The sequence below is a fragment of the Micromesistius poutassou genome (assembly GCF_964030765.1).
Source record: "Micromesistius poutassou genome assembly, chromosome: 12".
NCBI classification, from domain to species: Eukaryota; Metazoa; Chordata; class Actinopteri; order Gadiformes; family Gadidae; genus Micromesistius; species Micromesistius poutassou.
In genome coordinates this window covers 12,239,948-12,251,713 of record NC_140282.1, presented here as the reverse complement: position 1 = coordinate 12,251,713, position 11,766 = coordinate 12,239,948, and the positions used below count along the sequence as shown (strand labels likewise).

The following is an 11,766-nucleotide window of genomic DNA, read 5'->3' as shown; positions in this document are numbered from 1 at the left end:
TTGCCTTGTGTGTGTGTGTACGTGTGTATGTCGGTGCGTGTACGTGTGTGTGTGTGTGTTGCATGTATGTGTGAAACTCACTCACTTGCATTGATTGCACACAGACCCACGGAGCTCTCAGAGTCAAGACACGACGACGCATCACTAGAGGGCTCGCCCTGTGTGTGTGTGGGGGGGGGGGGGGCGTGGCCGAGGGTTCGTATGTGTGATGGGGGGGGGGGGGGGCGGCGTCAAAGCTCCCTCCAAAGCGTCCGACTAAAGTTCAAAGGTCGGGGGGGGGGGGGGGCGACGGGGGGTCAAACCCAGTCCTGCAGCGAGCGCTTGCAGTGCACCAGCAGCCGCGGCGCGCCCTTCCTCTGCAGCGTGCTGATGATGGCGTAGATCAATCCCAGGATGCACAGCACCAGGAAGAGGGGGATGGTGATCATCAGGATGTTCATGGTGCGCTCCTCGCTGTCGTTCACCTTCAGCACCACGTCCACCTCGTTGGTGTCCTCCTCGCGACCCTCACGCTTGTCCTCATCGTCGTCGTCGCCGCCGCCGCCGCCGCCGCCGCCGCCCGCATCGGCGTCCTTCGTCCCGCCGTCTTTCCCGCCGTCTTTCCCGCCATCCTTGTTGCCGTCGTCGCCGTCGTCTCCGCCACGGCCCACGTCGGGGTTGAAGGGGGGGCGGTTGACGTCGGGGTAGCGGCGGTCGGCGTCCGTGTCGCGGTCCGGCTCCACGGGGTCCACGCTGCAGCCCATGAAGTCCCGCAGGATGGACTTGGGGTAGCCCGGTTCGCTCTTCATGCGGTGGTTGTCAAACTTCCAGTACCTGGAGCCCTTGTAGAAGTAGGTGTAGGCTGCGGAGGGGATGCGGGAAGTGGGGACGGTGAAACGGCGGGTTTTGAACGTGACATGCTACGCCGCCGGGTGTGGGTGCGAGGAGCCGTCCACAAGCCGTTTTGGAAAAATCGGCCTCTTCTGACATCACAAGTGGGCGTGTCCACTGAGATGTACGCTGGACAGATCAGTCTACCAGCCTACCCAGTGGACTGTAGCAAACGTTGCTCATCTATCCGTCATGCATCTAGGTGGACACACCCACTTGTGATGTCAGAAGAACGGCTTGTAACGGCAAATCACACTCGCGCCTGGTGGTCGTTTAAATGTGCATGGTAAAACGTTCGTATGGCGGGTACATTAGTAGGTAAGGGGTCTACTATGTAGGTTTGCTTTTTATGGCTGCAGTGAATTAGCCCACAAATATGAATGGAAAATATTACGTAGCGGATGTTAACACTGAGCTAAAACACTAACTGTAAAGAAGAAGAATAATCTCCAGTGAAAGACATTACAACTTAAACTGACCGTTCCTATACTGCATGACGGCATCATAAACAAACACGCAGACCACATGTGAGAATAGCCTTTAATTTTACTGTTAAGATTATTATAAAAGAACGCACAGATACTATAAATTACACATATACACCTAATAAAAAGGGCTTTAAGGAACAATGGGTAAATTATTGCTGCACTTGCCTTTGGGAAGTGTTTTTATCCTCAAGATTTAAGACATTTAGGACTACTCATTCAAAAGAGTGGGACTTTGGAGTCATGGCAACTGCAGAATACAGATGAGAAAGTATAGATACAAGGGTATTCCAGACTCTCATATATTCCCTTAATGGGTTTTTGTATGATGATGTCACTTTTTCTCCATATATAAAACTAACCATCACAGACACCCTTACACACACACACACACACACACACACACCGCCTAGCCCTGATTCATTCTTGCATGGCCGTCCCCTGACTTTCCATGCCCCTCCCTCATGCTCACTCTCTCTCTCTCTCTCTCTCTCTCTCTCTCTCTCTCTCTCTCTCTCTCTCTCTCTCTCTCTCTCTCTCTCTCTCTCTCTCTCCTCTCCCCACAGACCCACACACTTCAGAAGGGTCTAGTCCCCTGGCCTCTCCCCCCAACCCCCAGCCCCCCGACGCCCACGCCCCCTCGTGCTCCCAGCTCACCTCCATCATCGTTGAGGAAGGCACCCTTTGGAGACGAGGGCACCGAGGTGTCCCACACGCTGATGGGCTTCGGGTAGTCCCTGTCGGCCGCACGCGACTGCTCGTTAAAACGCCAGTACCTGAGGGCGGGGGTGGGGGGGGGTGGGGGTTAAGACTGGAGTGTGAGTGCATGGTGGTGCCTTGGCTGCGTACGTACTGTACGTAAGGCAGGCAGTCTGTCTCGTGTGTGTCTCATCAATCCTAAGCAGGATTTACTTCACCAAACGAACCAGCCACCCCTTTGGGGTCAAACATTAATGGAAGATTGCAATTTGAGGGGAGTACGTTTTGAACGTGTTGCAAAAAGCTGTGAAGGTGGTGACCAGCATGATCAGTAGTTGTAAATATACCTTGGGAGTAAAGTATTTATTAATTGCTTCCAAAGCGACTTCAATTCAAGGATAGAGAAAGAATGTGGGCATCGGGGTTTGCCAGAACCATTCCTTTGGGAATCAAACACTGTAACCACTAGACTATTAAAATTGAATCCAAGATACAATAGTTAAATACATTTTAAAAAGTGTTGACGGTGGTAACCTCACACCCAACACCTTAAGAACGCTATAATTGCCTACCCCGTTGCTACAATCGTTTAGTTCACCTAGACTCTCACCTAGAAGTCCCTCCCCTCCTACTTGTTGTATGTTGTACGTCCTGGCACTTAATGTATGCACTTATTGTGTGTCGTATTTAGCTATAGTACTTATGTAGCATCTTATCCTAGCTATCTTTGCTGTATACGGGGAATGGGTTAACCGAGCGAAGTTGGTGCTTTGCACTTGGTTCTATGTTCATCCTTATTGTACCGACAGCGATATATTGTTTCACTTTCTTATGACGAATGTATGTCTTATTGTAAGTCGCTTTGGATAAAAGTGTCTGCTAAATGCCCTAAATGTAAAAGTAAATGTAGCTTAGCGGTTAGAGCATTCGTCTTCCGAACGGGTGACTCCAGGTGGGCTGTGTTCCAGTGTTTACCGGTCTCCCTGGAAGAAGTAGGTGTAGCCGGAGGGCTCCCACCAGATGGCCGCGTCGATGCGGTCGTACGGGATGTCTCGGCCGTAATCGGTCAGCTCCAGTGGGTAGCCTGGCTCCAGGTTAGCCTCCCTGAAGAGCCAGTACCTGTTCCCTGGAGGCGGGAGGGAAGGACCGCATTACTACCACCGCACCTGCGAGGCCCATGCCTACCTATCTAACTAGGTCATGGTGGACACACGTAGGACCTCGCCGTGGATATCTTTCAAAGGAAATTGGAGTGGAGGTGCAAGGCTTTATTCTGCTATGAGGCAAAACACTGTGAATTGGCCCATGGGTGTACACATCAGTGAATGTGTCCCCTTCCTCATTGTTGGAGTAACCTGATATACTACTTTAAATATCATTATAGAAAAAGATGCAAGAGAAGGAGTTTTTCCCAGAGAGGAGATGGTGCATAGGTATGAGTGATGACAAGCAAAATAGTCTGTAGTCTAACTGCTGTTGTTGCACAGCCCAGAGACCTGTGTTTTCATCAAATATTTGGAACTCCAATGTTCGTCGCGCATACATTATAGTTAAAGTCTGCTCCTAAGCCTTTGGACTCAGTAGGCACCTTGTTAGGAAAAGATGGACAACAGAGAGAGCGAGAGAGAGAGAGAGAGAGAGAGAGAGAGAGAGAGAGAGGGGGGAAAGAGAGAGGGAGACAAAGAGAATGAGATTAAGAGAGATGGGGGTAGCGCTGGTTGAGAGCCAACGAGAGAACGAGAGAGGAAGAGAGTAAATCCTTTCCGTGGTTGAACGGTCCTTTACGATGCGTTCAGTGGGACTTTCCCTTCAACCCACACCCCACTCGTAACCCAAGGTACGCAATCTAAAGAGCTGTTAACCAGGCCCTATACATACACACACACACACACACACACACCGACACACACAAACACATACACATGTACCCCAACACACACACATACATATTTACAGAAATATACATACATATGCACCAACACACCAACACACACACACCCACACACACATACACACCGACCCACACAGACACACACACACACACACACACACACACACACACAGGGTTTGCTGACAGTATAATCCCAGAGTAATTGAAAAGGCATGAAAACAATAAGAGAAACTCATACACAATTGCGTTGCTTTTCATACGATGGGGGTAATCATTTTTTGGCCAGTAAACGTAAGTAAAACATAAAGGCGTAATAAAGAGGGGGAAAAATGCACTGCTTCAGCGACTCAGTCTGGCTCCTAATGGTCCATTAGGATGGTTTGGTCCTAATGTGTACGGGTAAAGTGGGCTGGGTGTGATTGCTTTTCAGCGTGTGTTTCAAGAACCCTGGGACCCCCCTCCGCCCCTACGCCCTGGCTGGCTTCCAGGACATCTCCACCCTCCGGGACCCCCCTCTTTGTTTATAGTCCACCCCCTGCACTCAGCACCTGCGGGGGGGTGGGGGCGGTGGGGTGGAGGAGGAGGTGTCAAAACTGGTCCAATGGGTGTGAGTAGAGATGGATCGAGTCTGCCTGCAAGTCTGTCGGTCTGTCTGGATTTATGTCAGTGTGGCTATCTGTCCATACCTCTGTCTGTCTTACTGTCTATCTGTCCGTCGGTCAGTCTCTCTGCCTGTCTGACAGTCTGAACATAATACCTGCAGTCCATAACAACTGCTTTTCATCGCTCCATTCTTCAGCTATTTCCCCTTTGATTTGAGTATAACCAAAGAACAATTTAAATGAAATACGTCTAATTTTACATGAACTATTCAAAAACATACTAAGAAACATCTGCCCATATGTGAGTTTTAAGGCAACAGGAGGTTCTCTGGCTCCGCGTGCCGGATGGGCCCCAGGGGCCGTTCTGAAGTCCCCGCTCTCTACTCTAAGCTTTTATTCCTCCTCATGCAGGCGGGTGGAAGACAGCCAAGTGTCAGAGCCATAGGGCTTGCCAATGACATCATCATCATCCTCATCACCACCATCATCATCAACACCATCATCATCATCATCATCATCATCGTTTTTTTCCGTTTTTTTCCCAAGAGACTGGCTGGCTGCCTTAAAGGAGCAGTGCGCTCACCTCGATTGTAACAGACAGGCCGCTTGCACTATGTGACCTCACGCAATCATAAGTGATGAAATAAAAGCTGGGAGTAACGTGTTTCCAATGGGGTTTAAGAAAAACACAAATTATATTCTGTAGGATTGATTTCTCAGAGGCGCGCAGTCGGTACACACTCCTATAACCGTTCAACGTTTGATCAGAGTTATTCTGCGGTGGTTTAAATGAACGACAGAATAAAAAGGGCCAGATGTTCCCTATTGTTAGAGTGAACCCATTTAATCTTCAGGGTATTCACATCCCATGCACTCGCGGCATTAACCCCCCCGTCCCCCTCTATCGTGAAATCTGCGATATTGGCCCAAAATAAAAAGGAATAGGAGGCTTCATTGGGACAGGTTGGATGCACTACTGCACATGAAGGCGTTTCCATATGGTGAGCACAGTCTTCTGAGGATCTTATTGAAACAGATGTTGAAGTAATGAAATAATGAACACGCTTGCGTTGTATGCTTCATGTGCAAAGAACCTGATATATTAAATAAAGAGGCTAAACATAGCACTATGTGTGTGTACATGTATGTATATATGTGTGTGTGTGTGTGTGTGCGCGTGTGTGTGTGTGTGTGTGCATGTGTGTGTTTGTGCGTGTGTGTGTGTGTGTGTGCGTGTGTGTGTGTGTGTTTACAGATATCGGCCTCAATCCTATACTTTACTGTTGTGTTTGCCCCAGCTTTTTATTAAAACAATATTTTATCTTCTTATACTTCTTTTATGGATTTCACCTTAAATCTCATTCCGGGGGCACTCTGAAGGTGTGTGTGTGTGTGTGTGTGTGTGTGTGTGTGTGTGTGTGTGTGTGCGTGTGTATGTGTCTGTATTGGTGTGAACTAGAAACTAGGTATGCATGAATGTGTGTGTGTGTGTGTGTATTTGTATAGGTGTGCACTAGGAACTATGTTTGCATGTATTTGTGTGTGTGTATTTGTATAGGTGTGCACTAGGAACTATGTTTGCATGAATGTGTGTGTGTGCATTTGTATAGGTGTGCACTAGGAACTATGTTTGCATGTATTCGTGTGTGTGTGTGTGTGTGTGTGTATATGTATAGGTGTGCACTAGGAACTATGTTTGCATGTATTTGTGTGTGTGTGTATATGTATAGGTGTGCACTAGGAACTATGTTTGCATGTATTCGTGTGTGGGGGGGGGGTTTGGGCCATTAGCTCGTACCTTTAAAGAAGACAAACTTCCCGTCGTGTCTCTCGTAGGCGGCGTCGATGTCCCCGGGCAGACCCCTCCAGAAGTGGCTGATGGGCATCGGGTAGTTGTCCAGGACCCGGTTCCTCCTCACCCGCCAGAACCAGCGACCCTGGGGAGAGCAGCACCACACACAGGTTCAATCTCCGTCGTCCACTATCTACCGTCACCTTGCACCGCTCCCAAATGGCTGCAGGTATCTCGATGAAAGCGTCTGCACCATTGTTAAATAGTAGTGAGTGATAGTGATGAGCTGATGAATTCTAATCAACTGGAAGTGTTGCAAAGCCAGATTTACAACCATGTCTAGGAAAGTAACTTGCAAATGCACACATAAACTATATATTTTTCACTTGCCTTCATCCCTTCCTTGATCTCTCTCTCTCTCTCTCCCTGTCTCTCTCCCCCTCTCTCTCTCTCTCTCTCTCTCTCTTTCTCTCTCTCCCCTTAATGGCAACAGGCTTGGGTGAACAACGCAAGAGTGTATCCAGGAAATATATTTCTCTAACCTTGAAATGCTCACTGGCACACTTGGAGATTTATATGAAAGACAATGAGGGCGAGCAAAAGACAACCACACATACCTACACGCCTAAACACACATAAACACACAAACACACACACACGCACACCCACACAAACACACTTAAGTTCAGAGTTCCAGTGTGAAGGCAGCTGGGTCGCTTCCTCCCTGTTAACCGATTGTATCCCAACTCTTATTTCCCAGCAGGCCCTGCCTCGTCGCCACTGCTGGGTGGTCGTCATGCCAGCGTACAGACTACAACACGCAAAGTGCACCAGAAGGTACAATTAACCAACATGAAGCCCGGCACAACTATCAGGCTAATAATAGCTAGCCTTTGCTCTGCTCTTGTTCATATCACGTGTCCTGTTATCGTTCACATTGAGACATGCACGCACACGCGACAGCCTCTAAGCGCTCCGGGCTCCGATAAAACCATGTACCATGTATCACTGGACTTAAAACTGTTACAGCTGTTGGCTCAAGTCCAGAGAAGATAACCATGGTTTCTGTGGGAAAACAGAATTACTGCCAAAGTGGGAAACTTTTACTATGATTTTATACACGAACACACACAGCCGCACACAGGCACAGGACAGTGCCTGTGTGCAGTTTTTCAAACCTGTGCCTGGGACATATCTGTGTTTCTAAGTATAGATACTAGTCTATGTATATACCCAAGCTAGAGGACAGATTTATGCCACCAGCCACGGCACTTTCAGATTCCTCCATTAGCTGTGAGCCAATAGCCGGTTGCCCTGGGTAATGTAACAATAAAAGGCTCAAGGCTGTGTCTTCCTTTGGCAGGCTCCACTATGTTCACCCTTCAGTAGGAGGAGGAGAAGGAGGAGGAGGAGGAGGAGGACACACACAGGAAGGCCGGATGGCTCAGCAAAAACACAAGAGAACTGGACAGGACAAGGGAGAGGAAAGGAGAGGGGAGTGAAGGAGAGAAAGAGTAGGACACAGAAGGTAAGGACAGGACAGGACAGAACAGGAATGGAAAGGAAAGGAAAGGAAAGAAGAGGAGATAAGAGGTGACGAGAGGAGAGGAGAGGAGAGGAGAGGAGGGGAGAGGAGGGGAGAGGAGGGGAGCGTAGAGGAGAGGAGAGAACGGATGGAAGGAGGTGAAAGGAAAGAAGAGCAAAGAAGAGAAGAGAACAGAATAGAACGGAGATAAACAGTCGAACAGACTAGCCAGGGTGTTAAGTGCATCCACATAGGGCGATGAATGTTTACCTCCGAGTGAGCCCCAGCAGAACTCAGGGACCGACAAGAAAAGCACTTCCTCCCACGTCCTTAATCTCTTACAGCAAGATATATTCTGTGTGTGTGCGTGTGCGTGTGTTTGTGTGTGTGTGTGTGTGTGTGTGCGTGTGCGTGCGTGCGTGTGCGTGCGTGCGTGTGCGTGCGTGCGTGCGTGCGTGCATACGTGCGTGCGTGCGTGTGTGCGTGTGTGTGTGCATGTGTGTGCGGTCAGGACAGGAAATTAGCAATTAACCATTAGGACTGACAGGGCCTCTCTTCCCCACTCAGAGAGAGCGGGGCGGCGGTGTTGAGGGATGCCTCCCACACACACACCCCTATTGACGGGGATCTATAGTCGACCTGGGCACTTAGCCGGGAGATATTAAGTGAATAGAATGTAACGACACCCCAGTGCTGGGCAGCACATTGTTATTGAGCGACTGCCTCATTTTCATACTGAGCGAGAGGGGGCGAGGGGCCCGTATGTCGAATAGGAGCCGGGCACACGGGGAGATTAGCGGAGTAGAAATAGTCTCTGTGCAACGCGACGGCACAGTCGCAAGCCAAGCCAAGCTCTGGGAATAGTGAGGTTAAAACAAGGAGATGTCACCTCAACTCATCACCGCAACCGTTCTGTTCTTTCCCCTCTGGTATATGAATACTGATGACCCGTTGACAAAAGTCACGCATACCACATGTCAGCCCCTAAGGGACACACTGAATCACATGTCATGTGAGAAACAGACGGGGTGGGCCTTGAGAATGGATGCAGCTTTCTAACTTTCTTTCTAAAGTGAAGCATCCTGTGTTTTTCTCTACAGAGCCTAAACCCCCACTATCCAGACTTCACTGCATTATGTTATTATTGGTTTGCTTCATATATAAAGATTTAGCTTGGGAACATGTCGACCGAGATTGAATTACGAATGCAATACACTGACAGTACAGTTCAGCACTGCTGATCATTACTACTGGGGCGGATATCAGAGACCCACATCCAGAACACACATAAAAGCCTCTTTGCAGGAGGAAAAAGGGTTCCAACAGTGGGACTTCAATGTTTTTCCTCTCTCTATTTCTCTCCTAATCATTTGTTTCTGCTTGTTTCATCCAACCTTGATATGCCTGCCATTCAGGGCTTAGGGTGAGGAGTGTTTCATGTGAAACCCTTTGAAACGGTTTAACCCAGTGAGACGCCCACTGGGGTTAAGAACAAGTAGAAAGGACCTGCCTTGACCATGAAAAAAAAAACAATTCAACAAATCAGACTCATCAAGCCTACGTTTTCTGAAATCAGCGAGCTGTGAGCTTTCAGAGATCTAAGAAAGGGACTTCAGGTGAGGGTGAACTGCAGAGCAGGGGACTGTACGCATGAGCAGCCTCATCTATTAGTGAAGAATCTAACCCTTACCCCAGCCTGAAGGTTAAGACCTGTTAATATCTAACCAGCACCTGGTCCGGTGTGGAGCAGTTAGAATGAGTCAGGAGACTCCAAGGAGATGGTGGTGAGGAGTGGGGGGGGGGGGGGGGACCATGACTGACCACCGCCCCCGCCACACCCGGGCCATTCGTTCCATGCCATTACAGACAGCAGACCTGCTGTTTTACAACCCCATTGAGGGAGTAGGGCGGGACGGGACGGGACGGGGGGGGGGAAACAGCTCAGGCATCTGATGAACCTGTTCTGCTGGTCCACCCCCCCCCCCCCCCCCTCACCAGCTCCTCAAGGCGGTGATAACAACATCAATGTTACAGCATAAAAACAAAGTGTTTTTAATATCGATGTCTAAATGAGCTTTTTATCGGGGTGGTGGACTGTGCTGCACTGCTGGGGGACATTGTGGTGTCATGCCTGGTGCCGTTGTGAGGTTAACCTCATAAAATGGGCAACAAGTTGAAAAGGCCACTTGCTCTCCGGTGCTCTCTCTTTATGTTCTGCTGCAGAGCGGGGGTGTACTTCCATTAAGGCAGCGGAGGAGCTCGTCAAAACACAGCAGCTGGGTCAAGGATGTGGACGTGCCATTGCCTCTGCGAGACGCACGCACTCCCGCAAACGAGGACACGCTGCAACCACGCGCACGCTAAATTTAAGACGCACTCTCACAAACACACACGGCCACACACACACACACACAAATACACACTCTCTCGTAGACACTCACCTTAAACACAAACATCTCCCCCCGGAGCATGGTGACCACATCGAAATTCCCTTCGCAGATATTGGGTCCGTAGTGGTCCGGTCTGTCCGTGGTCCTGGGGCGGTCCGGCTGTCTGGGCGGGGCCTGCGGGGGGGACTGGGGTGGGCGCGGATCCGGTCGCCGGGGGGTGACGGTGGGCAGGGCCTGGGTGGGTCCACTGTTTGGCTGACCTATCCGGCGGCCGTCAGCAGACAGACAAGATATTTTCAATACGGAGATCGTTCAAACAAGACCTCTGGTTCTCTTTGCCATTTCTACTGTCTCAAAGTCCTGTCCCACCATATTTGGACCGACAACGGACAGACGTTGGGTCAAAGAAGCCGAAGTCGAACATCCCTTATCTCTGGTTTGGCCGTTTGTAGTTATATTCATATCACCGCGGATGTCTTTAAAGTCCTGTCCCGGACCTACCGTAGATCTGCTGGATTCCCCGGAGGTCGTCCTCAGGCAGCTGGAAGTTGTCCGTCTCCATCCACTGGTAGAAGGGAGCCATGATGGCCAGGGGGTTGTTGGAGTGCTCCAGGCCCAGGGCGTGGCCCAGCTCGTGCACCGCCACCAGGAACAGGTCGTTACCTGTGGATGGAGGAGGTGGAGGAGGAGGAGGAGGAAGAGGAAGAGGAGGAGGAGATGGAGGAGGAGATGGAGGTTCGAAGATGAGAAGGATAAAGAGGAGGGTGAAGTGAAGGAAGAGGAGGTGGAGGAGGAGGAGGAGGAGGAGGGGAGGATGAAGAGGATGAGGAGATGGAGATGGAAGAGGAGGATGGTTAAGAGGAGGATGAAGAGGACAAAGAGGATGGGGAGAAGGAGGACAATGGGGGAGTTTAAAGGAGAATAAAGAGATGTGGTTGGAGGAGAGAAGAAGAGAGAAGGAGTGATCAGGATTAGCATTTGGGTTTGGAATGATCTCTATTAACTCTAATGAACTCAATGAACTCAAAAAAAGTACAGTATAACCATGAGCAAGGGGCAACATCACAGCCTGGCTGTCCTCTTATACCCTACCAGAACCCCTCACTGGTTGGTCCACTGCAACAAGGTATGGAAGGACCCATTAAAGCAAGGAGTGACTCTTGAGTTGTTTGCTTCTCCCAATCCCACAAGGGGAGAGAGAGAACAACAGAGAACAATGTGTTTGTTTTTTTGGTTCTGTTTGTGTGTCTCTGAATGTCCACATGCAGTCATTTAAAATGTACAGTGTTTGCCGTTTACAGCAGAGTCGAAATCCCCCGGTCCCCAACTTCCTGTGCCTGCTGTGCTTGTTCACTGTTTATCTGGGCCAGCCAGGCTCTGCGTCTGATGTCGTTATGTGTATGGTTCTGGGAAAAAGACATCTGCTCTTCTGGTCTGCCACACTTTGTTGTACTACCATGTTATTTCAGAGGGACAATCATCTGTGAAACAGACCGTAATGACAAGTCGTTT

General features: G+C 49.6%; 1 protein-coding gene across 1 annotated transcript; it reads right to left on the bottom strand.

The window, feature by feature from the left end:
- Positions 1 to 285: 285 nt before the first annotated feature.
- On the bottom strand, positions 286 to 10,919 carry LOC311356004 (matrix metalloproteinase-15-like). The gene is made up of 6 exons (XM_084475784.1): positions 10,756 to 10,919; positions 10,306 to 10,514; positions 6,346 to 6,484; positions 3,030 to 3,180; positions 2,013 to 2,131; positions 286 to 841 (listed from the first exon to the last, which is right to left on the bottom strand). The coding sequence occupies exons 1-6, from the start codon at positions 10,835 to 10,837 to the stop codon at positions 297 to 299; spliced, it is 1,245 nt and encodes a 414-aa protein (XP_084331910.1). The 5' UTR covers positions 10,838 to 10,919; the 3' UTR covers positions 286 to 296.
- Between the last annotated feature and the right edge of the window lie 847 nt (positions 10,920 to 11,766).